Source organism: Eschrichtius robustus, chromosome 9 (assembly GCF_028021215.1).
Source record: "Eschrichtius robustus isolate mEscRob2 chromosome 9, mEscRob2.pri, whole genome shotgun sequence".
NCBI classification, from domain to species: Eukaryota; Metazoa; Chordata; class Mammalia; order Artiodactyla; family Eschrichtiidae; genus Eschrichtius; species Eschrichtius robustus.
This window is the reverse complement of record NC_090832.1, coordinates 48,968,694-48,996,551: the sequence shown is the minus strand read 5'-3', so window position 1 is coordinate 48,996,551 and position 27,858 is coordinate 48,968,694. Positions and strand designations below refer to the sequence as shown.

Below are 27,858 nucleotides of genomic sequence, written 5' to 3'. Positions count from 1 at the left end.
AACCTGCTGTACAGCACAGGGGATTCTACCTCACTTCGCTGTACAGTAGAAACTAACACAACATTGTAAAACACCTATACCCCAATTAAAAAAAAAAAGAAAGTAAAAAGAACTAGATTGTTAGGAAGCCTCCCTACGAAGCAGAGCAATGCCAGATGCCAGCTCTCCTCAGGGAACAGAGCAGGTCCTTACTCACTGCCAGGTTACGAAAGACAAAAAAATATTTCACCATCACTTGCCGCTAAGGCACCTTTCAAGATACAAGAGAACTTTTTGGTTAGTGCATTTAGTTTCCTAACCCCAAACTTCTAAAACTTTCGAGGGAGGGAGGCTTCTTGGGAGGTGTTGGGACTCCCCGGAGGTGGTGTTTCATTTGCCTGGACTGGTCTGCCTCGGCAAGATCTCTTGGCATCACATAAGTTTCTTGGAAGAAAAAACCTGAAATGTCTCTGATTTCTTCATATTTATAGCTACTCTTTTCCCTTTAGTCTGCAACCCTACTCTGTTTCAGAACGGTTCCAGCGAGCTGCATTTCATAAGTGTGTCCTCAAGTTAACCCAAGTCTTGAGTTTTGCTTCATGTGAGAGAATCCACAGTTAACTCAATTGATGAATTGAAGGCTATACTTTGAAGAGACTGCTTTCCTTTAAAAATCTGTTTAAAACTGGCTGTTATGACTTTTTCAGATCTTTTTGAATGACCAAGTCAAAAACAAACACAAAAATCCCCCAGAGTACTTGAAAATTATCTGACCTACTGGGATGTGAAGATGAAAAACAAAGTTATATCTTTAAAAATATCTAGAATGTGTTAATAAATTGCCCAGTATTGTGATAACAATTTTATGTAACAAGATCTTTGAAATTTTATCAATTTAGCAATTAATACCAAAACCAATACCATGAAAACTTGGTTAGCCAGAAAATCCCTGTTTCACTTAAAAAATGTCAGAAACTTTCTAAATATAAAGGCTACTTCAGCAAGAAAACTGTCTTCTTTGTGTAATTCTACACATCATCAGTGATCTTAGAATCCCAGGATCTCAGATGTAGGAGCCTACAGCAAATCTCATCCAACCCTCTCGTTTCTATAGACAGGACCTGAAAGGGAGAGATTCCAGGTGGCTGTTGAATGAGTGCAGCTGAATGAGTGCGGAGCCAGGCCCGGCCTCTTGGCCCACTCCACCTACTGCCCCTTCTGCAACACCAGGCTGTTCCCCTGCTTAGCGACTTCATTACAGGGGTGGAGGGACACTGGGAAACATATGTATTGACTCCAGGACAAGAAAGATTCTTCTTGCAATTGTCTCTTTCTCCTACAAGTGGGACACAGAAAATTTTAGTTAGCAAAAATGCCTGATAAATTAAAATGTTAAGGTATGCCTAGTCTTGCTTTAACAATCCTCTGAATTAACTAGACAGTAGCCCAGCCTTTCTTGGTCGGGGGGGAACCCCACTCCAGGTGTTCTGAATGTTTCTGTCATTTGGAAATCACTGCACAATGGTTAAATTCTCCAGGTGACTCCTTACCACTCAGTATGGGACAGATATGTCACTCCTAGAGTACCTTCCATGATTTAAACAAATGAACAAAAAAAAATTCAAATGTAAAATGCTCTCTTTTTAATTACTAAATTAAGAAAGTTAAACAATTTAAAAATGTAAACTCACAAAGAAATGATAACAAAAAAGGAATTAAGACTTCAGAGTTGCCACTCAGTATTAAAAACTCAATAGAAATAGGGTTTTTGATTTGTTGTTAAACATACGTTAATTCAAGGTTGGTACAAACAGCGACTAAAAATGTAACACTTTTTTTTTGGGCATCCCCATGAGATGTAAAGTAGTGCATAGTTATTTCACTGGAGGACCCTTGGACATAGAGAAAGTCATTTCATTAGCAGTACAGGACATTCAAACACTTATTTTACAATGGGAAATGTACGACCTCCCACCCTCACCTTCCCATAAGGGTTAGTTGAATGAGAAAGTTTAGCAGGTTGCCACGACTACAGTGCTATGGGTTTCAGACCATTTAAATGTGGTTACAAGGTTTATTAAATTAAAAAAGTTGGAAACATTTCAGCATTCATGTTTTATACAAGAAGTTTGTGTGGTATCCATCTTCTAGTCCCCCTGGTAGTATTGGCCACTTGCTTGCTTTAAAGAGGCTCACTTTTAAGTTTCAAGAACAAATCGTAGTAAGTTGAAGCAAATACTGGAAACAGAACTTGTGAATTCAGCTCGGGGGGCTGCTGAAAAGAGTCAAAGTAACAGCCATCTACAGACACAGTCATGAACCAGAAAAGTGCCATCCAAATTAAAAAAAAAAAAAAAAAAATCAAATCATGTTTTGCAAAAGCCAAAGAAGGAGGCCACTGGTTTTCAGAATAACACTGGCGCTATTATGTTGATTTTCCAGTCAAATCCTCACTCTGGGTCCCGAAGCTCTGTGGCCCACATCGGCCACGGTCTCCACGTTAGCACCCACATGGTGTATGTACAGGGATGTATATATTATATATATTCATATTTATAAAAAAGAAAAAAAAACAAACACCTGTCCTGGTTGGTTTTTGTTAAAACATGAAAAAAAATTTTATTGTTTTAGACAAAGAGGCCACTTTTGGAAAATAATACTTTTTTTTTTTTAGTTGAATCAGGTGAAGACAGAGTTAAAATCACATAGGATTTGCATTTTAAAAAAAGGAAAGCACTAGGATCGTTGGCACTGGAATAACTATTTACACTGAACAGAGGTTTGGCCTGTTACATAACATCGATACAACGCATTTTCCAAAGTCTGAGAAATAACAAGGTTCTGTCTCGTATGCTTCACAGAGGAGGTTCGGATTTGGGGACAAGTGTCATTAATGAGGGCCATGGAAGTTCGTCAGCTTCAGAGTCACATGCAATCTGATCCTGGACAGTTCTCGCTGCTCTGCTCGGAGCAGCTGGCTACGGAATTGAAAGCTAATGGGGAGGGGGCGGGGAAGCCTCTTGGACCAGGCCTCTCTCGGCAGACCCAGGTCTCACAGGTTTTCACCAGGCTGATACTGGGGCTCTGTCGCGGTGAAGTAGTCTTCCAGGAAGCCCTGCAAGTACTCGAAAGTGGGCCGCTCTTCGGGGTCCTTTTTCCAGCAGTGGATCATGAGCTCATGGAGGGAGATGGGGCAGTCCTGCGGGCAGGGCATCCTGTAGCCGCGTTCCACCTGCTCCAGCACCTCCCGGTTGTTCATGCCTGCAAAGACAAGGGCCGTGAGCGCGGGCGCTCCGGGCGGCCCAGCCAGGGCCACCGCCCCTGCACCTCCTCCTGCTTCTGCTTGGAGCCTGCAGGTGGTTAAAACATGTTGAGGGCTGTCTTAAATTAGACCCTGTCTTTAATGGGCTATCACACCACTCAGAAGTAAAAAAGGACCCCACTACTGACACACGCAAAGCCCCAGAGGATGAATCTCAAAAGCATTGTAAGTGAAAGAAGCCAGACACAAAAGGCAACATACTGTGTGATTTCATTTATATGAAATTCTAGGAAAGGTAAAACTACAGTGATAGAAAGCAGATCAGTGGTTGCCAGGGGGTGAGGGGGAGGGGAATCCTGCAAAGGGGCCGCAGGGAACACCGAGGAGTGATGGAAACATTCTGTGTCAGCAAACCATCCCCGTAAAGGCCAGATGGTAAAGATTTTAGGTGCTGTGGGTTGCATACGGTCTCTGTCGCATATTCTTCATTTTATTTATTTTTCTACAACTCTAAAAAGGTACAAAACAAAAACAGGGTGGGAGCCGGATTTGGCCCACAGGCTGTAGTCTGCCAACACGTGTTCTGTATCCTGTATGTGGAGGTGTGACTGTTTATGTTTGTCAAAACTCATTGAATTCTTAAAATTGTTGAATTCTATTGTATGTAAATTACACTTCAATTAAACTGAGAAAAATATGAATGAAGCAGATAAAAACAAATCCACGGAATGAAAAATAAACTGTCCTTTGTTCACAGGACCCATGAGCTCCATTGATGAACTTCATAAATTGGCTGCCCTCGTGCCTGGGCAAGCTCTTGGTGCCCCGCTGTCTGAGATCTGACATCACGCCACCACGCTGGGCACCATCCAGCCCAGCGACCCCTAGGTGCCCTGAGGTTTGATGACTGCGATGGGGAGACAGGGCGTCTGCGTTTACTGATGACCTTGGACAGGCCATCTATCACTGGAGACCTTTGCGACCCTCCGGGGGAGCTGCCTGATAGTGAAACATCAGGATGCCTGGAGCTAACAGGAGACATTCTGGGAGATTGCTAACCCTCTGGAGAATGCAACCTCCCTGCACGTTGGCCTTCTTGACAGAACAGGAAATACCACACTGGGGGTGAGCCGAATGCCCTGACCCCTTTCCCAATCACTGCCAGGCTCTCTTCTCTGGTTTTCCTTCCCTTTTCTGCCATATCATGTTCTGCCATTGCCTGCCAAGTCCTTGTATGTTTTGGCTGCTCCTTGGCCCTGAGCCTATAATCCTCTCCCAAATTCTGACCCAGTTAATTTACAAAAGCAAGAGCCTCAGTTCCAGCCATTCAGAAACCCAGATTTCTTCCCCCAGCTCTCAGTGATGTAATCAGCAGGACACAGCGCATACATGTAGCAGCTCCCTTTAATGCTGGAGGAGGTGGCAACCTGCTGGCTAGAACCCTGTAAGCCTGGCCAGAGCAGGTGGGCCCAGGTCACAACCCTGTCCCCCTGAGTAGGGGACACTCAGACTTTGGGATCTGTTGTCAGTTCTCTTTGTTGCTTTTGGAGCTGGGTTGATCCCGGCTCCTGTGGCTGTCAAGCACAGCCCTGTCAGTCACATGCTTATCCAAACCCTTTCAGGATGCCTTCTTACTCTCTGCCACTGTAATTCCTTGAGGGGATAAAATCCGTGTATTATTCCTGCTGTGTTGAAGTAGGCCTTCAATTTAATTATTCTAATATAACCTTGGTCACATTTCGGGGGTGACCCTTATTATTAGTGAGAGAGGCTCGGTGAGTGAATCTGGGTCCCCTGCCTCTGCACCATGCCTGTCTTTACAGGGGCCCACTTCAGTTGGATGTTTGGTCAGCTCTGAGGCTTATTACCTTAAATCCTCCTCCAACTACTGAAAACTCATTTTGACAGCTCGGGATGGAATGGGGAGCTGGAAGCAAGGAGAGACACTGGAGTGTCCTGCAGCGCTCTGGACAAACCAGGGCACGGGACAGGGACCAGCATGTCCTTATCCACGATCCCCAAATCCAACAAGCTCTGCAAAGCGAAAGTTCTGGAAACTCACTTGGCAGCAAAATTGATCCGAACTCACCTCATTTGGCCGTAAAACCTGACCTGGTGTGAGGCTATCGACTGCTTCTCTTCATGCCTACATATCGCTACAGAAGTAAGAACGTGTTTGAACACAGAGGGCAGCCCCGGACTCTCCCAGGGTGTTATATAAATTATGCTCTAAGCATTGTATGGACTTTCTAAAAAAAACCAAAAACCAACGAGTCAGACTCTGAGGCTCATCCAGTCCCAAGGGTTTCGGCTGGGACGCTCCGGCATGAGGAGGGGCAGCAGCTACCACATTCCAGCCCCCCCAAAAGGGTGAGGAAGAGAGCAGAAGCACGTATCGGGACTGGCCTTCTCCAGAGCGTCTGCTTTGTACTTCAGTACAGACCTTGGCTTCATAGTACCGGTATCTCAGAGGCCACAGGTGGAAGGTCTAAAACCTCGGAAGGTGTGACAGGCCCTTCTGGAGGTGGTACAACCCACCCCCAAATGCCTTCTGATGCTTTATTCTGGCACTGAGACCACCCAAAACCACACCACGGAGTTTAACTAATCGTTCTGCTATTGCTCCGTGGCCCTATGTCAGTAAATGTTGCATGTCCTTGGAAAACAAACTACTCAAATGCAAAGATTGCATGTATATTTTAAAAACTCTTGATTCAGTCTCCACCAACGGGAAGTTTAATTGGCCACTTGGGTCAAGCCTGTTTTTCTAGTGCTCTGCCTGAGCCTGGGACACAGCGGATACAGCGGCCTGACCCGCAGCACGTAGCGTCTCCAGAGGCAGCCTGCTTCCCAGGTAGCTGTGACCAGGGACGGAGCTGGACCTTGGCCCACGTGGGACAGGGCACGAGCAGCCTCGCAGCCAGCTCCCGTGCACACTCTCCACCTCCTTTCTGCCTACACCCTCTTCCCGCTTCTCCTCTTTCCCCTCTCGTGCCTCTCCCCAGGCTCCCCAGGCTCCCCAGGCATGGGGAGCACACAAAACCGATTCCACGCACCAGGCCAAAGAGAAACATACCAACGTCAGCTTCGCTGGAAAAGTGGGATATAAGACAACGCACTTGGCTGACAATGACAATGTGAATGGGGCTAGCTCTTTTCCAACCAACCATAAGCCAGAAGTGGACCTGGCACCTTCACGATGGGCCTCGGCAGCAGTAACCGCACAACCAAGATATGCCCGCTCAGCAAGGCTTGGGTCAGTTTTTATTTCACAAACAACAGCCTGAATAAGTGGGTTGTGTTCCTGTTTTTTAAAAAATAGTACTCTTGGCTATAAGAACTTTGAAAAATCATATTTAAGAATTTCTTTTTAGCAAAAATGGATTCTCCTCTTTATACTACTCTTTCATGTTTTCTTTTTAGATGGCTTCATATTTTTGTTACAAAGAAAAACTGTTATTTCCCCTCTCTTAGCCACTTTTCCCAAGACATTGGGTTTATCCAACACCTGGGAGGTGAGGGCCAGGGACTGGGAAGGGAACACACACAAGACTGAGTGCCAGGGCGGTCAGCAGAGTCCTGAGGGACACGGGAACACTGGAAGAGAAGAATCTTCGTATCTTACTTCCAATTGAGGAAGCAGACGGGGGGTGGGCAGGGATGTGGGCGGCGGCGGTGGAGGAGGGTGCCTGGGAATGTTCTGCCCTTTTCTTCCTTCTTCAGTGGGGAGAAGGCCAGGGGAGAAACAGAAAAGATAGAAACTTTAAAATATGGTGTACGTTTTAGGGAAACTTTGTCACCAACAGCTCTCAGTGGAAGCTGCAGTAGAGGCTGCTTTTCAATAGGAGGGTGGTCTCCACCAGCTGGTGGTGCCTCACCGTGGGAAGTGTCATGGCCACAAAGCCCCCCAGGGTGTGTTGCCTGGTCCCCAGCCTCCGCGTTAGAGAGGGGGCGCAGGGCTTGGCGGCCAGCGAGCAGACACGCTCTCTGTTTTCACTCCAGCCTGCCCTCCTTTGCTCCCACCTCAGCAGTTCCTTACCTTCCTACTCTGCCTGGGGTCAGTCAGGAAAATGGGCCATTTCCACTGGTCACTCTCACAGGGCACAACCCAGTGGGCCTCAGTTCACAGAAAATCTGTGTAGTCTGCTGTGCTGGGGTTTGCTTTTCAAATTGCTCTTCCCTGCATCTTCCATGAGGGCCTCCTGTCACCCTGAATTTCAGGCTCTCAAACGTGGTCACTAGTATCATCCTTTCCAGTTGGTCTGCCCCAAACCCTGCAGCTGAGATTCTCTGGCTGAGTGGACTGCATTCGCTTCCTGCCATTATGACCATGTTATCCTTCCAAATCACGCTGCTGGCTTCCTCGAGGTTCCCGAATTAATGTCCAGTTTCCAACTCTCACTTTGCAACCCTTACTACGTATGGTTGCCAACAATGTCTGCTTTCACGTGTGTGTGTTTTCCTTCCCTCTCTCCTTTTTTTCCCCTCCCTCCTTTTCTTTTACACTTTCTTATTCCTCTTCTTTGAGCTAGATATTAACTCAGTGGAGTCTCCTCGATTTTCTTTTGGATTCTTTAGGGAAGAAAACAATTCATTTTCATTGTCAGAGCCACTTCACTACTTCGACTCTGTGTCTCTCAGCAGGTGACTCGACTTCCCCTGGCCTCAGTTTCTCCATTTGGCAAGAGAATACCTCCACATTCACGGTGCTTTTAGCTCTTTGAAAAAAAAATGTCTTCTATGAATGGAAGGTGTTGGGCTTTATAGCTCTCCGTTTGTGCAGATTCCTAATATGGATCTCCGAGGGGCCATCTCTATACAATCGGGGATCTTCACTGTTATCCGTTCAGGTTTGCATCTGGATTGGACTAGGGGTTGCGAGAACCTGGATTTTTGTGCCATGTTTATAATTAAGCACTTTGACAATGGGAATGATGCTCAGGTTCCCAGATATCCAGCTTACTTTAGCAAACCGAGCTTTCTGTTGAAACGAAATTAGACTCTATTGTGCATAAGGGTTTCCGTCAGAGGCTCCCCCTGGCTTCTCTGCGTAAACCCTGGAAAAAGCCCTTCTGTTTACTTGTCTGCTGAGCATTTCTGGGAGTGCCGGGAGGGCGGAAGGAAGGAGGGCGCAGGTAATGGTGCTGGCTCAGCCCGAGAGCATGCTATCAGATCACCGTGTGCTCTAGTTATCTTACCGGGCTACAACTGGGACGCTTCAAGTTAGGTTTTGGTTATGAGATCAAAGTACAGATTTTGGGCAGATAGATGTTACTCCAAGAGTATAGTTGAAAATAAAGGAGTGACCTTGAGAAGGCACAGTGATGACTAGTTTTGTTTCTCTTTCCGCATCTTAACCAGATAAGCTCAGGACAGCTGTTTTTATTAAGCCCACTCTGTTAATAAATACAGAAATGACGGCTACTCAGGTGCCATAACACACAAAGGTTGTTTAAAGTTGATAATACAGTATCATGAACAGATCCTTTGTCCCAGAAACGTGAAAAAGGGACAGTGAAGGTAAGGGTGCCCCCCAGGAAGGCCATGGAAACGCACAGCGATAGGGGAGAGCTGCCCTCTTCTCCTGCACTCTCCTCCCACCCTCGCTCCTTCACCTGCCACACTGGCCAAGAGAAACTTTGTGGGGGGAGGTGACAACACGACTCCTGGGCATGCCAGGCCAGATTCCCTCTGGAGGGAACACCAGGAGTTGAAAGAAAAAGCCTGCAGACTGTGGATGGGGGCAGGGAAGACAAAGCACCCTTGGCTGAGATTCGAAGTTTCATCCCACCTCCCATTCTCCTGGCTGCAGAGTCCTAACTTCTTCCCCACCCAAGACAAACCTGCTCCTGTCATCATGCTGGGCACAGTGGGGATAAGAGTGCAGGCGACAATGATGGGCTGCTGAACACAGAGGAATTTAAGTCTACAGTTCAGGCTCTGTCTGAGGCATCTGAGTGGGGCAGAGGGAGGACAAAGGTGGAGACTTCTAATTCTTTAAGGAAAATGCTATACATTCACTATTTATCTTCCACTTCAAGTCATTATCAAGTGACTAGATGCATTCACGAAAGTCAGGCAGCTGTCAGTTGTTAAAAGAGTTGAAAGTGCTTCAAATGGATGAATAAATGTGATACACTTAAGAGAATGTTCCTGCTTTGTCAGATCCTGCCAAATTCCCAAAGCAGGTGTTCAGCTGAGAGCCAGGGCACTGAATGGCCGGGACATTCTGCCTAGAATGGTGCTGGGACATGGTGTTTGAACTGATCACGGGGTCAGTTTCTCAGAACAACTTTGAGGACAGAGGCTACTTTGTGGCTGGGAAAAAACATGCTATATTTATTTGTGGAGATGATGAAATAGAGCTGAAAGGCTTTGCAGGCTATGGACAAAGTCTTGTTTTAAAAGCCTCATAGGCATAATCTTTTCTCCCCCTGCCTATATCCATCCATCCATGCATGCATCCATGCATGCATCCATGCATTCACTTAGACTTCCTGAGAGTGTACTATGGGGCAGACACTGTGCTGGGCATGGGGAACACATAAAAGGAGCCCCCTTCTCAGAGTTCAGAGCTACTGGGAAATAGAGACACAAAGACAAGGGTTTCAGCGGAGATGTACCCAGTGGCACGGAAGCAAGCAGAAAGTGCAAGCCAGGAAGAGATATGGAGGAGGCTACACAAAGAAGGGGGTGGGCGTTTGGGCCGGGCTTTGAAGGATTCGGAGGCAGAGAGTGGAGCTGAGAAGAGAGACTTGCGTGTTTGAGAGAGATCTCTTGGTGCGAAGGGTTGGCGAGCGGCAAGCAAGAAATCACGTCTGGTCATGTCACCCGCTCAAAACCCATCAGTCACTCCTCATCTCACTAACAGTAAAAGCAGAAGTCCTAATCATGACCTAGGAAGACCCTACTGATCTGCCTGGGGCCTCTTGGCCCTCCTGCTCCCTCCGCCCTAGACACATGGATGGGCCTCGCGGCGGTTCTTCAGGGCCTCTGTGCTCCGGTTGCCTCTGAAGGGAGGCTCCTCCCCCAGGTATCGACCCTGAGCCTTGCTTCCTCAGATGTCATCTTCCTCGGGAGGTCCTCCCTTGCTACCCTCTACCCCTTTCCCCGTTTTATTCTTCTCCTTATCCATTACCACCAGCCAGTGCTGAATACATTTTGCTTATTTGTTTTATTGTCTGTCTCCTCTAAGGAATGAGAAGTTCAGGAGGACAGTTTTCGTCTTTTGGTTCACAGCTACACTCCTGGGGCCTAAACAGTACCTGGCATATAGTAGGTATTCAATAAATATTTGTGGAATGACTGAAGGGAAGAGGTATGAAGGACTATGCCAAACAAAGGCTTCCAGAGTTTATCTGGAAGGCAAGGGGAAGCCGTGGACTTGTTAACTAGTAGAGTAGGATAAGCGGGTCTGTGTTTTCCAGGATAACTCTGGTGGTGACAGTGACAGAATGGTGGGGGAAGGGAAGGGGGAGAGACCGGAAGCGGGAAATTCTATGAAAGGGGGTCACTGCAACAGAGGATGACAGCCCACCATGGGGCAGTGGGGAAGTCACTTTCCCTTCCCCCTTGACCCCCATCCTCACCACCAGCCGAAGTAACTTTCCTGTGTGTGAAGGTGACAGAAAGCCACTCTCAGGTAAGAAAGAGTTCAGAAAAATGTATCTCCACCTACTGCTCTTGAAACAAGAATTACTTGAAAATACACTCTAGCCAACTGAGAAATAAGTGCATTGAGAAGTCAGGATGGAAATCACGGTGGAAGGGGACTAGGAGTCTGTCCTGGGTGCTGTCCACAGGCACGAGGACTCAGGGCAGCGGAGAAGCAGCCCCTCGGCACACACTGCCCACGCGGCGCACCAACAGACGGCGAGAACGCGGACAGGAAGGGCCTTCCTTCCATGGCGACACTGGGTGAAGCTGAATGACTGTCTGTTCCTTAGCAGTTGTTCTTCTTCATTAAGGTAATCATCCTATAATTGGAATCCCTCTCTGTAAAAGGGATCCCTCAAGAAGGGTGTACTGTGAGATTCAGAAGTCCAATTAAATGTGATTACAGCCGTGTTAAAGAACAAAAACAAGCAGCATCCACGGCGAGGGGCAGGTCAGGGAACAACTTTCCGTGGCTCCCATCACGCCCTCGCTGACACGGCCCCCCAGCCACCACTGCAGACCGGCCAGGCCTCCCTGTGGCAGCACCAGGCCCCTCACGACGGGCTCTGGCCAGGCTTTCCAGCTGCTGGTCCGGGTACCCCTGCCTCACGGCCTTCTCCGCAGACTAAGCCTGCGGCTCCTTGAGCGGGCGCCCTCCCACATGCCCGTCCTTGTCTGGGACCCTCTTCCTCCACTTGAGGAGGGAACCCCACATGCCTTCTTCTCCGTGAAGCTTCCCAGTCGTGGACCCTTCTCTCTGCCGCCCTTGCAGAATTAGGGTGGCTATCAAAGCCCCTGGCACGTCAGCAGTTGCTCAGAGTGTGTAACTACGCGCAATAAAGCGGACTTGGTTCCCCTGTCAAACTCCTTTGCCATCCTCACAGGATTCTGAGTGAAAGGCCCTTCTCAGGACCCGCTGTATGCAGATACCTGAATCGGGGCCCCTCCCCCATTATCAGAATTAAGATTGGGGGCCCACGGTGGGTGAGTTCAAGTACTCCATCCCTCGAAGATGATTTCCTCTAATGATAGAGAAGTAAGAAAAAAGGCTGATTTCTTCCTGGATTTGATGCACACTTTATCCATCTGACTGTAAGCTCTATGAGTGCAGGGACTGAATTTATTTCTTTGCTCACTGTTCTAGCTCCAGCCACTAAAACAGCATCTTGCTTGAGGACCGTTCTCATCAATGCTTGCTGAGAGTATGAATGCCTTGTTTATATTTATTTCCCAAGTCGAGCAAAATGCCAGGCACGGTCACACTCACTGATGCTACGCCGAATGAATGAAAATCCTAGCCTAAGTTGTAAAATGAGGCCGCTTTCTTTATGCCAAGACCAAACTTGACAAAAGACCCTCCCTCAGAAACACACACCTGCCTTCCTCCTCCGAGGCTGCCGCCCCCCTCCCCACTTTGTCTTGGTTTCTGCGTGTGACCCTGAGAAACAAAAAGCAGCTTTGTCTTCCTGGAAGGAAAGGCTTCACAGAAACGCAAAACATTAACCTTCCCCCACAGCTGCGTTTAACACATCGGGTGGCTGGAAACTTGGGGGACTCAGGAAGAGATTCATTCAAAATTCAGACAATAAAAAAAGAGGTGCCTTCACATCTTGAAAATCCCGAGACCCGCACATTCTCCCCCTTGAGGAGCAATTCAAAAATGCCCGTGCTGTGCTCCAGGCCCCTCCAGGGCGGCCCTTTCTGCCGTGCTCGTTGGCTATTCCCAGAGCAGCTGCCCACCTGGTGCATACCGGGGGCAGCAGTCGCCGCAGCATCAATAAAACTGCCTTCCGCCCGCATCTCTAACCGCCCAGTGCTGGTGCTTCAGAGACAGGGAATTTGTCAATTTTGCCTCTGTGCCAACCTGGCTCTCCTAGGAGTCCTGAGGCTACGACCAACCCAGAAAGAGATCTTCTTTACTTCTCTGCATTCTCCCAAGATGACCAGAAACAATCATAAAAAGGGAACAAAGGGACTACAAATTAATCGGCCCTCGCTGGCTCCTCTGACTGCGAAGATATGATTACAAACCCAGGATTTGCAAGAGTCCTCAATTCCTCATTAATCTCCACTATCGTTTCTATCGCTGCTTTTTTATTTTTAAAAGCTCCTTTCTTAGGCGGGGAATGATGGGGAGCTAGGTTCTTTCTTCACTCAACAGTAACTGAAAAATATGTCCTTAACATTTCAGAAAGCAGATTGCCCCTGCGCTATAACCACTAAAGCGAGGCGGTAAAATGGCATGAGTATCCTTTATGTCACCATCCGTCTAAATTAATGAATTCAAGCGAGAATAACCTAAAACCCATGGTTTCTTTGGAGAGCATGACTCTGATAATCCAGAAAAATTCCAGGGCTTAAGAATCTCCAATGTCTTCACACTATACTTGCTTTTGTAGAGCATATTTTAACTGTTCAGAAATGTGCAGTGAGGGAGTTCTCTGGTTGCCTAGTGGTTAGGATTCTGGGCTTTCACTACCGTGGCCTGGGTTCAATTCCTGGTCTGGGAACTGAGATCCTGCAAGCCGCATGGCATGGCCAAAAACACCCCCCCCCCCAAAAAAAACGAACAAAAAACCCCACAGAGAACAAAACCAAGAAACGTGCAGTGAGTGGCTTCTAAATTGCGTTTCCCATGTGCCTCTGCTGTCTCCGGCCATCTGGAGTGGGGCCTGCAGAGAGGGCAGGTCCTGGCATCTTCCTGCCAGGTTCACTCCATGGGTCAGTGCTACAGAGTAATCAGAAAGCAGTGAGGGCTTTTCTCCTCTTTCCCAGAAGTGTCTGCAAACTCCATTTGGGTGGAGGTTTTGCCAGTGACATTTCTGCCCTGGGAGCCAGGGACCCACACTCTTCCTGAGAGGGGAGAGAACCCATGAACTGGGGTGGACTGAAGCGTTCACCAGCTACTAATTGCATTAATCCTGGCACACGATTCACGGTGGCTGCTTGTCTACATACCACGGGGGCTCCCACTTCTGCTTTTCTCTGGCTAAATACCTGTCCATGTGCTTCAAACTCATGCTTGGCAGAAAGCTGAGGATGGGGCTTAGAAGGCAAACGAGGTGAAGGTTCCCCAAATGGTGTTGGGAGAGCATCCACCCAGGCCCATTTCTGCTGTGCCCTGCCCTTACCTGGGTACGGAACTCTTCCTTTGGTGACCAGCTCTGTAAGTAAGATTCCAAAAGACCACACGTCAGACTTGATCGTGAACCTCCCGTACAGGGCTGCTTCGGGGGCTGTCCACTTAATGGGGAACTTTGCACCTGCAGGAAGAACAGCCGGTTACTTGTCAGGCAGAGAGCATGGCGCTGGGCGTGGGGCTGGGAAGGAAGAGCAGGTGGAAGTGCTTTCCTGGGATCAGGTTCAGAGAGGAGGATGGGAAGGAGGGGAGACAGGACACAGACTAGTATTGGGCAGCTGGGGGGTCTGCTTCTGGCTCTGCGACCTTAAGCAAGTCCCATCAAAGGGCTGGGCTTCAAGGCCGCTTAAAGTTCTGGCCTTTAGAACTTGAATCTACAAACCTATTGAAAGACATAGGTTTGGTCTGGAGGTAGGGCTAACTTGTGATTTAGGAAACTATATATTTTTCCTTTTGCTTTCAAATAAAGTTATACTTTAATAAATGCACATAGTATTAAATCATACTGCTACTCTCAAGAATCCTTTAGTATGTAAGACCATAGTCTGCTCTTACTGAGGTACATAAAAACCAGATCAAGCCACCACGCTTCTCCCAGGGTGGAGACAATTTGCTGAAGCCCAGGTGTTAAGCTGAGATGGGCTGTATTTCCCCAATGCCTCCTACCTCTACAGCAGAGAAATGACTTTGCCTCTGGCTACTTCCCCTGTACACTCTCTTTCTTCCTTCCACCCTTTCCCCTGATAGTGGCCACCTTTAATTCTGGGATAGGTTTTTCTTCTGCACTGTATGATCCCTTGCTTACCTCCCTACCTTTCCCCTACCAGCCAGATAGGGTACTATCTAATGTTTGTTTTTAAACAGTGGTTTTATCTCAATGACTGTCTTATGAGTCTGATATCTCAAGACCAAGAAGCAAATTTTGTGCCAAAGTGAGTAGAATCTTTTCTTTCAAATGTCTCCGATTAAAAGAATCCTTTCTCTAATCAAAAAGGAAGGGTGGGGTCCACCCTGCTTCTTCTGAAGCGAGATGTATATACGGGGAATTAAAATTGATTCAGCAGCCTGCGCTCTCACACATTAGGCTCAGCAATGATAAAGCAGTTTCAGATATTTCATTGAACAAACTGAAAGGGAAACACAGGCAATTTTTATTAGTGATGTAAACACAATTATATGTTTAAAGCATGTTAGTTTTACTTAGGAACTCCTAAAAAAAAAAATCATACAAAGGCTGACAAAATGAGAAATTTTCACAGTATCTTCTATGAAAAGCCATTATGTGTAAAACTGGCAAATGATTAAAATCTTTGAATTAGCAGGGTTTTAATAACCAGAGGTATGATAAATTACAGCAATTAGATTTTTGTTTTAAATACAGTACATGATAACATCTTCAGCAAATCTACCCTGGCATTTTCTGGCAATATAATTTTCCTCTCCATCTCTTCTATGCCCGTGTGAAATGAAATTAAAAAAAAAAAATCCTACTATTTTATTCCATTGCATCTCACATTAACACTGGAGCAGAGAAGTTATTCTATAGTTTTTCTTCCTTTTATGCATCGAGTTATTTTTAATTAGCTATGTTTCTCAAGCATAATTACTTATATCTTTGCTTAAGTGTTGCAAGGTCTGGTATTCTCTGAACAGTCATTTTGTTTTTAAAGTTTCTTTCAAAGCATTCTTCTCACACTTCCTATCCTCCAGCATTCTGTTCACGCAGCTTTGGACTCAGAGCCTCTGGGATTAATGTGATAGATTTTCTTCAGTGTCGAGAGCCGACTTTGCCCTGGACCAAACCTCAGCTGGAATTCTCTTATTTCAGAGAATTAAAGGTATATTAAATTCATTCCTATTTAAACCATCTCTTGAGCCAAATGGCTTGGAAATCTATGTCTGTCTCCGAAGCAAATAGAACATTTTTCTCCACTGTGCAGACGCAAATCCTGCAAATAAAATGACAAGCAAAAAAAGCCTTTCTTCCCTTCTTGGAATCACTCCACGTTGCTCAAGATGTGAGTGTTGCTGAAAGTAAACTATTTAAAATTGGGATAAAGTCATTTTGGATTTTCTGAGAGAAGATTTCATAATTTCAGATTAAAAAAAGCAATTATCAATATATCAGTCAGTTGTGCTAGTCTGCTTTATTATTTTCTCATTGTATCATCTACAACAAGAACTATAATATATAAACCTTCAAAATGTAAGCTGAAACAAAGGTTGTAATGGATCTCTGATAGGAAATCATTTGTAGATATGTGCTTTGACTTACGAGCAGGAGCTTATTTACATAAATTTATTTTGCATTAGTTTTCTTTCTAAGATAAGCAATGTATTTACACCTAATACATTTTGGAGGAGAAAAAATGGAGAATGTCTTTGTCTGATTTCTCCTACTTTGTTTTGGGCTCAAAATAGCAGCCACTGTTGACAAAAGAAGGTTCTCTAAAGATAACTCACAGTTTCAAGGAAGACAAAATGTTAAATTAAAGCAGTGATAAGCTATTAGTGATTAAGTGAGGTTTCAACTGAGAAGAACTAATCAATGCTCACTCTTCTACTCATCTCATTACCTCAATTTCCCCTCATTTTGGTTTCTCCCCTCCTGAGGGTACAGATGCAGATCCACATCAGGGAGAGTTCACCTGGGGCTTGGCCAGGGGTCTCCGCAAATGGCCATGCGGTTGCACACTGCAAACCCCAGTCTATGAGAACAGCATCCCTAAGGTTGCCCAGGGTACCACCCTGCTGGGGGCTAGATGGGCTCTCTCCTCCCTAAAGTTAGGAAACCTCAGAAGCCTGGAAGGAAGGACCTCCTAGGTGTAAACATTGCCTTTTCCTTCAAAATAAAGTTCTCCTCCCTCAGATTTTTTCACAGATATCACAGCAGGCATAAAGCCAAGATCAAAGCTGTCTTCTAATTGGTATGGATTTGTAGAAAAAAGGGGACAATGTCAGGACACCTACACCACAAAGAACTTGGTGTTGTCATGTAACTAGCTGATTTGCTCTTCCTGAAATTCTCTTGTTTGGGAACAGGATTAGATGCCAACACAATTTCCTCTCCTCTGTACTTCACTGGAGGAAATACAGCAGCCGATGCAGGTATGATGATCTGTGCCACTGACACCACAGGCTATGAAGGACCTGGAAACTCTTAGTGTGCTTGTTCAATGTTTAGGTGAACTAAAAAATATGGAAATTATCATCACTCTAGTTTTTATTTCTTACTGAATTAAACAGTTTAGGATTCTTTTAAGCCAACAGACAAAGGCCACACATAATCTATATGTATTTATGTATGGACTTGAAAGCATCTTTTCCACTGATGTTTTCCAGGCAGTGTCTGCAGATTTTACCAACTTCCCAAGGTTAACTCATTGCTGAAAGCCTGACTTGGTGCTGTCATTGGGACCCAGGTCCTGGAACCACTCTACAGGTAGAGCATCTTTGTACTTTGGTCATTTACCTCCCAGAATAGCAAGAGGACCAGCTAGCCTCAGGCTAAATCATTTTCTGTGTCGAGTAAACATAGCAGTGTTTTAAATAATCATTTCTTATAGATACCTCAAACCTGCTTCTCTAAAGTCTACGGAGATGTGAAACGAGTGGCCATCAGCTTTGTGACCAACAGGGGGATTCTACTCCCGTGGCTTCAACGACTATCCTGACTCCAGTGATGCCTGCATTTGTATCATCCGATAGGACCTCCCCTCCTGAGTTCCTGACCCGTAAAACCAATTCCCTCCTCAGAGCCTCCACTGGGACCTCATAGGGCCTCTCAAACACAATATCCAAAATTTATCCTCCCCACGATTCTGCTGCTTTTTCAGTGTTTGCTGCCTTGCAAGCTGCCTAAGTGAGGACACCAGAATGCTGAGAATACTCCTTCTGGATGCCGTGTCTATTGGTTCTTCACTGTGCACTCAGATAAGCAGCACGGAGCCTACCTAGAGGAGCTCGACAGATCTTCATGGAGTCATCTTCGGCCTCTCCTGCTTTGGCATCGTCCACATTGAGTCTACTTCACACCCTTGAAGGTGTCTGTCCCTCTTCATCTTCACTACCTGCACTCCAGTCCTCACTTGCTCCCTGCCACCTGCCTCCTTCCTGCACTGCCTTCCACTGGGGCCCACATGCACAATCTGGTCCCTCCTTCCCACTCCCCAGCCTCCTCCTGTTATCCTGAGCCTCACCTCCTCTGCTGCCTCACTGGCCCCATGACCTTCTCTGACAGTCCTTCCTGCTGCAGGGCCTCCAGGCAGGCTGTTGCCTTTGCTGCAAGTCCCACCCTACTCCTGCCCCACGGTCGACTCCTGCTCTCCTTTGTTCCTGGCCTAAGTGCTTCTGGCACGGGAACCCTGGCCCGGGCACTAAGACTGGGGCAGTTTCCCTAGCTCTGCACTGCCAGAGTGTCTGGTTCTTTGCAGCTGTTACCATTTAAGTGCAGTAAGCATGTGAGTTGTCAGAAGTGCGTTTCTCTCCATAGATAGAGACTGTCCTTGGGGGCCGGCGCATGTCTTTCTGGATGGCCACCATGTCTTCAGTATTGAGCCCAGTGCCTCATGCATAGAAGGCACTAAATAAGGGGGTGCTGAATGAATGAGTGACTGGACACTGATTAGCCCGTCCGGCCTTCCCTTCCAGGCTGAACAACCTCGGTTCCTTATGGGGCTTATTATCAGTTCCCTGCTCTCTGGCGAGTCCTCGCCTTGTCCTCAGTGACCAATGTCACTGTCTATCACCATCTGGGTGCGCTTTTAAGTGTTTGACAACTGTCAACTACAGTAGAAAAGCATCTGTCACACACTAATGAAACTTAAAAACACCTGGAAAAACCCTGATGTTAGTGCCAGATGAAGTGTGTTCAGAACCCCTTTGGGTCTGAGTGAACCTGTCTGAGGTGGTGGGAATCCTGGACTTGGCTCTCTGAGGGGCCTGGGGCTGCAGCTGGGTGGTTAGAGCTGCAGAAAGACAAGGTGGCCAGAGGCCTTGGAGCATTCACAGCAAAAGAAAGTGGAAAATCCTTTTTTTTAACAGACTGGGATGGAAGCAGGTGACTGGATAGCAATCGTTCAACCTCACTGGTCTTTAGAGTAAGGTTAACAACCACCCATGTTTTAAGTAAGAGAAACGAGAGAGTTGTGGATTTATTCAGTTATCAAAGTTTGTCCACAAGACAACAAAAGACCCCACCCCTGCTGGACTGGTTTTGTTCTCTCTCTTCCTACCGTTAAGTATTTCTGGAGTTTCCTATGTGCCTAGCATGGTCCTTAGTGCCGGGGCTACCATAGTGAATGCAACCTCCTGCTCTCAGGGGGCCTGCAGGCTAGCTTGGGAAGGAGATAAAACAAACGAATGGCCATTATATATGTCAGACAGCGACAAGTGCTATAAAGAAGAAGAAAATGGGCTACAAGCACAGATTCTGTGGGTTCTTCAGGTCACACTAAGGACTCCGGATCCCACCTGGGTGTGGTGGGGAGCCACTGGGGCCTGTGAGTATCCTCTACCTCACCCTCTCCTTGTCTTTAAAACATGGAAATAACACGTTATTACCTAGAGAATGATCTGTGATGAGCCAGAATGTGAAAAGCATTTTGACTTTTCAAAACTCTTGAAAAGCATCATGACATTTCAAGGCCTGTGGGTGTCTATTAGCAATTAGGTAGATCAGCGGTCCCCAACCTTTTTGGCACCAGGGACCAGTTTCGTGGAAGACAATTGTTCCACGGACTGGGGTGGTGGTGGGGTGTTGGTCCAGGAAGTAATGTGAGCGATGGGGAGGAGCAGATGAACCTTCGCTTGCTCGCCCGCCACTCACCTCTTGTACAGTCCGGTTCCTAACAGGCTACAGACTGATACGGTCCGGGGGTTGGGGACCCCTGGGGTAGATGATGTGTCTATTGTCACTTCTGTCATCATGTTTATTTAACTTGTGGCTCTAGTCACATTTGTGCTATTTTAGCACACTTTTCACATTTGGGTAATACAAATCATCTCAGAAACAAAGGAGTGAAACTTAGCATACTCCAACACTTTGTAAAGCTCAAACATTTCTACGAGACATGAATGATCTTTTCTGAGTTTATTCTTCCCTGATGCTCTTCCTTTCTTTCTAGGCATTTCTCTTGTCTCTGCTGTAGGCTTTTCCTCAGTCTCCCTCTCTCTAATTCCAAGTGTGTTAGAGGCCTAAGTGCTGTAGACCCTTCTCTCTGCTGATTCCCCGGGGGAACATGCCCTCTCTCATGACTAACCCTGCCCGGCATCTCTGTGTGAACTGGGCGGGAAACACTGGACAGACTCTGTCTTTCATCTGAAGTCTTGGTTCTCAATTTGCAAACGTCAAAGGGACAAAGCCTCTAGGATGTCCCGCCTTTATCTCAAAGGTGGCAACTACAAATCTAAATTTATTTTTCATTAAATCATTTTACTATGAATAAGACAGTTTGTTATAAAAGAAATTCTTGTAGGTGGAAAATTTTACTAGATGACTGACAAAGTTGATTCTCACTTTAATATTCTAGGATGCAAATGGAGTTCCTTTCTACCAGCCCTTTTCTGGGGGTCAGATTCCTACTCTGCCAGGCTTCAAGGTGAAAAACCTGAAAGCCGGTTGGGACTTCTCCCTCTCCTTAAACCCCAATATCCAATCCATCACCAAGGCCTCTTGTTTCCCTCTTTGACGAGTCTCTCAAACTTCCCCTTTCCTGTTTAAGTTCTCTGCCAAAACCTGATTTGGGTCCTCGTCCCTCTGGTCCTCGAGCCATGGTGCCCTGCTTTCAGCTCATTGTCTTTCCAATTAATCCTTTTAAACCTCAGCTTCCTAACATCCACACCTGCCTCCCCGGCAACCATACAGCGTTCCCTACTGCATTAAGTCAAAATCCCCCACCCAGTTTTCTAGGACCCATGTATCTTTTCAACTTTGGTTCTTGCTGCCCCAAACACACAGTTACTCTGGCCTAGTTTGATTTCCCGTAACCTGTACCCTGCACTCAGCATAACCATGAACTTGCCTCTTCTACATTAACATACCCTAAATGTCATCTCTCCTTCCGCCTGCTCAGCTCAAGTCCCACCTCCCTCATCAAGTCACCTGTGACTACTCCAGCCTTCATCGTTCTCACCAGTGCTCTTGGGAATCAGCGCTATAAACAACAGTTTAATGCTTGACAATAGTAGCTCCCACAATAGCTAAACATATATTGAGGGCTTGCTAACTGTCAAGCGTCATGCTAAGTGCTTTACACATACGAGGCAGATACCAATAATGGTCCTGTTCTACAGATGAGAAAACTGAACAGAGGTAAAACGATATGCCAGAGGATGCATGTAAATGGTGGAACTGGGATTTGAGCCAAGGGAGTCTGGCTCCAGACCCCAAACACTCAACCACTACTGCCACGCCCATGTTTCCAACACGTCTCTCTACTAGGTATTTCGTCTTTCCTTAAATAGAATGTAAATCCTTTGAGGTTGGAGACCATGTTTTATACTGATCTTCTCCACAGTACCGTGCCTAAGGCTGGTTAAACAGCCACTGCTCAATAAATGTTTTAATTGGCTAAAGGGTCAACCTAGCAATTTATTCAACACTGAAGGCCACAGAGATTCTCTTCCTTTACACAAATTTAATCAAACGGAACAAAGAAGAGAGTGACACGTTGCAGCTGTGGAACAAATAATTATTTTCACCCTTAGAGTTACAGGAAGCAAATCCTCCTCACCACACTCCAGGACAGTCTGACTGAAGGCTCTTGGTTTTTAAGTGAAAACAGGATGACCAGCTAAATTCATTAGGTCAGGACGGCTCATCCCAACCCCCAGGTCCCAATCAAGTTAATGAAGGTCCTTTATCCCCAGGGGCCAGGCAATCTGCTTTCTTCTGCCTTAAACAGAAACAGTTCTCACTTGATTCAGTTACTGACAGTACTTTATGCATCTTGGTGCATTAAGGCGATGGCAGTAGCATTTCAAATGCTCAAATGAAGGCTGCAGAGACTTGCACTCTCCGGTCCGCCTCCTGGACTATGCATGTGGAAGTCAGCCAGGAAACGGGGAGCGAATATTCTTTGAGACAATGCAAAGACGTCAAATTGTGGGCTGGGCTGGTCATTTGTGGAAGGCCAGGGCAGTCATCTAGGAAAGGGGCTCCAGAGTCAGGCAGACCTGGGTGTGCACACTGGCTTTGTTGGGTGACCATTTAAAAGCCCCCTCAGTCTCAGTCTCCTTGTCTGTAAACTGGGGATGATGACAACCTCATGAGGTTGTGATGAGAATTATAAATAATTTAGAGGGCTCGGCACAGCACCTGGCACCTCATTATACCTAAATAAATGCCACCTATTATTTTACTTGGATCTTAATGCAAAGGCACTGAGTTGCATCAGGCCAGCCAAAGCTCTCCAAACTTCAAGGGAGGGAAGGAGGATGAAGAAAACCCAATACACTCAGCAACCAATCACTGAGAACTTACTCAGCATCCAGCGAGTCCCCAGCACAGTGGGAGTCACCTCCTGCCCTAGGACATTCCAGGCAGCTGTGGGACAGAGCTCACAGGCAAACCCAACAGAAAGCTAAATTGTGGTGCTGGCTTTAGGAACAAGACGGCTCAGGAGAGAGGGGAAGAGGAAGTACCCAGAGATGGGGGGCTTGGGTAGAGGCGGCCACATGAGAATGCTGCAATGTGACCCTCGGTTCTTCCTGGGGCTCCAGGAAGGGGCCAGGAGAGGCCTGGGTGGGGGTGGGGGGCAGGTGGTGGGTAACTCACATCACCGGCTCTTACTGGAGAGGTGGACTGTCAAGCCTTTTTTTTCTCTCTCTCTCTCTCTCTCTCTCTTTTTTTTTTTTCATGGTGACCAGGCCAATTCCACAGCCCTGAAAATATCCCCTATGGCTAAAACCTGGGCCAAGGTGGAGAAGGCAAAGCCAATGGAGAGTAAAAGCAGCCAAACCCTCCCTACAGAGAATGCAAGTGGTGCCCTAATAGCATTTGCAAGGAGGAAAGGCATTAATATCAACAACAGACACTCTTTTTCTGAACCAAAGATCCACCCAGAACCCTCTTTAGTTATGAAGCTTCAAACTCTGCAAATTATTACATCCAGTACTAAATAATGTGAAGTACTTCAACTTTAAAGTTACCCTGGAGAATAAAAGAAACCATGAACCATTCCAATAACAGGAAGCTGATTATATTGGTGGGGGGCGGGGGGAAAGGAGGGGTAACAAGGCAGGACTAGGGCAGGATATCCTGTGAAGGAGGTAAAGCTGATCTGACCTGGAACTTTGTGGTTATTCAAACAAAACAATGATTTCAAACCCAATAAAACCTGGCAAAGCAAAACTCAGAATTTTCACATGAGGCCAAAGGAATGACTTTGGAATTTCCCAAACATGTCTGGAGTAATACAACTGTGTGTTTTCCAGTTATTCCTGGCGACACATTCTGTTGCAATTTCTACTTTAGGTTCATAAGGTTTTAGCACCATGTTTAAAAAAAAAAATAAACGAAAAGTAAATGGTACAATGGATTGAGATGATATTCCATCGGAAATGCATAACGGCGAGCGGGCAGCCTGAGAAGGAAGGAGGTGGGGAGTAGGGAGGAGTGCTCTCCCCACTGGGGATGTGGGTGGAGGAGGACCAAGTTCGGCTAAGGAAGACAAGAACCCAGGACCAGAGGCAGGGCCTGAACACGCTGCAAACACGAGGGTTGATTAGTCAGGCATGGATCCCAAGTCTAGTGTGGCTGAATTCACGGAAGGAATATTCAGGCTGAGAGGGATGAGCCAAGTCCCAAGGGGAGCCCCAAATCGAGGACCAGACAGGAAGGAGTAGATGGTCCATCAGCAGGTATTAAAAGCCTAATCAGGACAACTAGAGGAGAGAGGGGAGCAAACCCAGCACCCAGGAGAATGGGGGATGAGGCTGGAGGCAAGGCACTGGTCCTGGAGTCCTGCAGTTGAGGAAGGACAGGCAGGCAGGTAAACTGTGCAGGGGCAGAAGTGCCTTGAGTGCCATGGAGGAGAACAGAAAGCAGGCTGTGACATTTCTTCTACAAATCTATGGGGGAGCCAGAAGGTGAGGGGAGGAGCTCGGGCTGCTTGCCTTTCCCCATCACCCTCCTCCCAATGGTGACCAATGACAACCCAGGATAACTCTCACTTGCAACACAAAAGTAAGGAATGAAATTAATTAGCATCTCCTGAAATCATGGGTGTTTGGTCCCTGTGCTCTCAGGAAGGAGATCTAAGACTCATCAGGAAGACTTTGCCTGGGACTTCCCTGGCGGTCCAGTGGTTAAGACTCTGTGCTTCCACTGCAGGGGGCACGGGTTCCAGCCCTGGTTGGGGAACTAAGATCCCGCATGCTGCGCAGTATGGCCAAAAAGAAAAACGAAAAAAAAAAAAGACTTTGTCTGAAGTGCCAACTGTGTGTGTGTGTGTGTGTGTGTGTGTGTGTGTGTGTGTGTGTGTGTGTGTGTGTGTGTGTATGTGGCGGGGGGGGTACTTGTGGAAGTGGCTATCTTGGGTGGAGCTGAGGAAAGGAGGAGCCCTGCTTGCTGTTCTAGAACACCAAAGTGCTGAATAATTCCAATTATCCTTCAGCAAAGGCAGAACAAAAACTCTGATTCATAGCCTGAGTATGACAGACACCACATTTGTGATCTTTTATCCAGAACAAAAGGTAAGAAAGCTGCATGTAGGGCTCTGGAACCATCTGTATGCTGCTGTTCAGGGTGGTGAGAATTCAGAGCTAAGTAAAAAATGGATGTCTGGGGTTTAGCTCAACACAGAAATCACCTCAAGAATCCAGTCACCCCCTGTAGGGGCACTGGACCTGGGTCAGTCTGACATCATGTCACAAAGTCTGCTAGGCATCAAGGAAAAGCACTGGGGTTGGAGATACTGCTTGGGAACAGCTGGTGGCCATACTGAGGGTCTGGTTGGGAGTCATGAAGAAATGGAAGGAAGAGACGATGTACAGAAGACAATAACCACCTTGGGCTGCTTTTCCACACCACTCCCCCGGCCCCCGGCCCGTGCCTTGGGGGAGACCAGCCCCATTCTGCTGTGCGCTCTCCTTCAAAACATGGGACAGTTTTCACTCGCACTGTCTGTCCCTGATTATCAGGATGATGCAAATGCAGGAGTTCCTTCTGCCAGCAAAGCAAGACAAGGAAGCCAAGTGACATTTTTGATGTTTGCTGGCAGTATGTAGCTCCTATTTACACACTTTAAAATCACAGAGGGTGACCATCTGCTTCCTTCTTGATGATTACTAAGAAACATGGGTGCACAGACCAAGGACTTGCTCTGACCGTTCAGAAACAACTGCCAAATTGCTTTGCTCAAGGCAGCACAAAGGAGAGAGAGACCCACACGGAATACAAAACGTGACCGCCCAGTTCAGAGAAACGGGAAAGGTATTCAGACAAGTGGGCTCTCAGTGACCAGGGCTTACAGCAGGCCCATCTGTCCCCCACCCCCCGGCCCCCGGGAGCAGAGTCAGGGGGCAGCCGGACTATGCGGATGGAAGGAATGAGTCCACCTCCTCCCTGCAAACAGTTTTAATTTGAAATGAAAGAGTGGGGGAGGAAGGGGTGAATTTTCTTTTCCTTTTAGTCTTTGGCTTCCACATGTCCTTTCTCCGAGGATAACACGGTCTGCACCACCCACGTGCCTCTTCCCAGCAGTGTGACCCGCTCCCCCTGCGCTTAACCTGGCCCCGGGGCTCCGCTGTGACCACGCACGTAAACAAAGCATCCCTCTCGGAAAAGCCGGTGGAAGCCCGGGTGCGCGGTGGAATACAAATGAAGGCCCTCTCTGCCTGTGACGGCAGTGCACCAAACTCGGGATCTGGGAGGCTTGATTGGAACCAGGCTCAGCTCAGGCATGCAGCCCTCAGCTCAGCAGGAAGGAGGGCTGGGACCTGGCCGAGGGCAGGGCGTTCTGCGGGGGAGCCCCGGGCTCTCAGCAGACACCCCCGTGACCAGCAGCCCTGACCGTGGCACGGGCGGCGGCGTGGTCAGTTCAAACAGACGAGCTTCCTGCTCAGAGCTTAAAACAATGGCTGCCCTGGAAAGGGGTCTGCTTTTCGTCAAAGGATGATTTGCTTCTCTAGCATGGGAAGAATTAGATTAAATTCAATAATTAAAAGGGTTTCTTCCCCTCCTCCCCTGACATTTGCTGTTCAGGTCACAGCACACTGTGTGGGAACTGCAGTGCTGTTGTTGACAGAGAACAAGAAACGCATGTGCCGACGGGTGCAGAGGGAGGGCATCTCATGGCGAGATCAGCCTTGATCTGCCACCGGATTACAGGGGCCTCAGAAGAGGCTGATTAATAATTCTGCAGGAGCCCTTGAGCTGGAAAGCTGGCGTTCTGAGTCTGATAATCCCCAGTCATTGCAATACAAAGGAAAGACAGGAATTGAATTCACAGTTCTGAATTGTGAAATTCAAAATTTGAAAGAAACAGGGATCCACTTCTTCCTGACTGTGTTTCTCAGCCTAGCTGCCTGCTTGTTTGTGTTAAATGGCTACTGTGCTTTTTGAATCCAAAATCTGATTATATTTAATTAGTACAGGCATCTGGGATTTCTAATACACAAAGAGTTATTAAAGTAACAAATCTTTCTAAAATATGTTCTCCATGAAAGAATGTGTTAATTTATGCAGTAACAATTTTTTAACATGAAATAATTAACATGAAAACCGCAACAATTATGAATTCTTTGCAGTCAAATTTATACGTGAATTTCCTCCAGATAATAATCTGTTCAACTTAAACCCTCAATACTGGGAGCATTTGAACAGATATGTTTTTCTTCTATTTAATACACAAACCTAAACCTACAGCAAGTTTTATACAAAGTCCTAAATGCCCCTGTTTTTACATACATTCCAAAGATCCAAAGATTAAATCGCCTTGACATTTGCTTTCTCAACAATGATCCTGTCGTTAACTTAGACCTTAAAACAAACAAACAAAAAACCCTAAATACAGAGCAACTCTAAGTTCCTGTTTTTGTGATGATTCAAATCAGGAGAGGAAAGGGTTAAATAAGCAGGTCCTTCATGTGGGAGACCCTATGGAGGGGATCAGGAAAGACCAAGGGGTGGGTGTGTGTGTGTGTGTGTGTGTGTGTGTGTGTGTGTGTGTGTGTGTGTGTGTGTGTGTGTGTGTGTGTGTGTGTGTGTTGCTTGTTGTGTGGGCATTTGGCTCCAGGTGTGTGTGTGTGTGTGTGTGTGTTGCTTGTTGTGTGGGCATTTGGCTCCAGGTGTGTGTGTGTGTGTGTGTGTGTGTTGCTTGTTGTGTGGGCATTTGGCTCCAGGTGTGTGTGTGTGTGTGTGTGTGTGTGTGTGTGTGTGTGTTGCTTGTTGTGTGGGCATTTGGCTCCAGGACAAGAACTGCCACGTGCTGGGGAAATTCAAATAGCCGAGCTGTCTGACCGACCTGTAATTTAGCCTTTGGACAGCATCTGTGAGAGGCAAGGTCTTAGTTTAGCGTTTTTCCTCATCACTTGAGACTGCTGAGAAGGATAAAAGGAGGGAAGAATTGGCATGAAATGAAAGAATTGAAAAAGAAGGAAAGAAAGAAGAAGAATGGCAGAGGTGGCCATGATAACCTCTAGCAGAAAGCACTGCCCTGTAATCCACTCCGGTCACTGCTCAGCCTTGCTCGGAATGACTAGGCTTTGGTTAAAAACAATAACAGTGAAGGTGACCCCTTTCTGTCAGACACGAGCATTATCTTTTCCATGAGGAGCCTACATTGACTGCAAACTGCACACTTAGTTCCACACATTTATC

At 46.9% G+C, this 27,858-nt stretch overlaps 1 protein-coding gene across 3 annotated transcripts in view; it reads right to left on the bottom strand.

The window, feature by feature from the left end:
* Positions 1-1,724: 1,724 nt before the first annotated feature.
* Positions 1,725-27,858, bottom strand: part of FYN (FYN proto-oncogene, Src family tyrosine kinase) — a 204,970-nt gene continuing 178,836 nt past the window's right edge. For 2 of the 3 annotated variants that reach the window (XM_068551228.1, XM_068551229.1), the window contains 2 exons: positions 14,029-14,160; positions 1,726-3,240 (listed from right to left, as the gene is read on the bottom strand). In XM_068551228.1, the coding sequence (XP_068407329.1) occupies positions 3,032-3,240; positions 14,029-14,160 (341 nt within the window). In that variant the 3' untranslated portion in view covers positions 1,726-3,031. Of the gene's footprint in view, positions 3,241-14,028; positions 14,161-27,858 lie in introns of all 3 variants that reach the window. The other variant, XM_068551230.1, reaches the window with a different exon arrangement.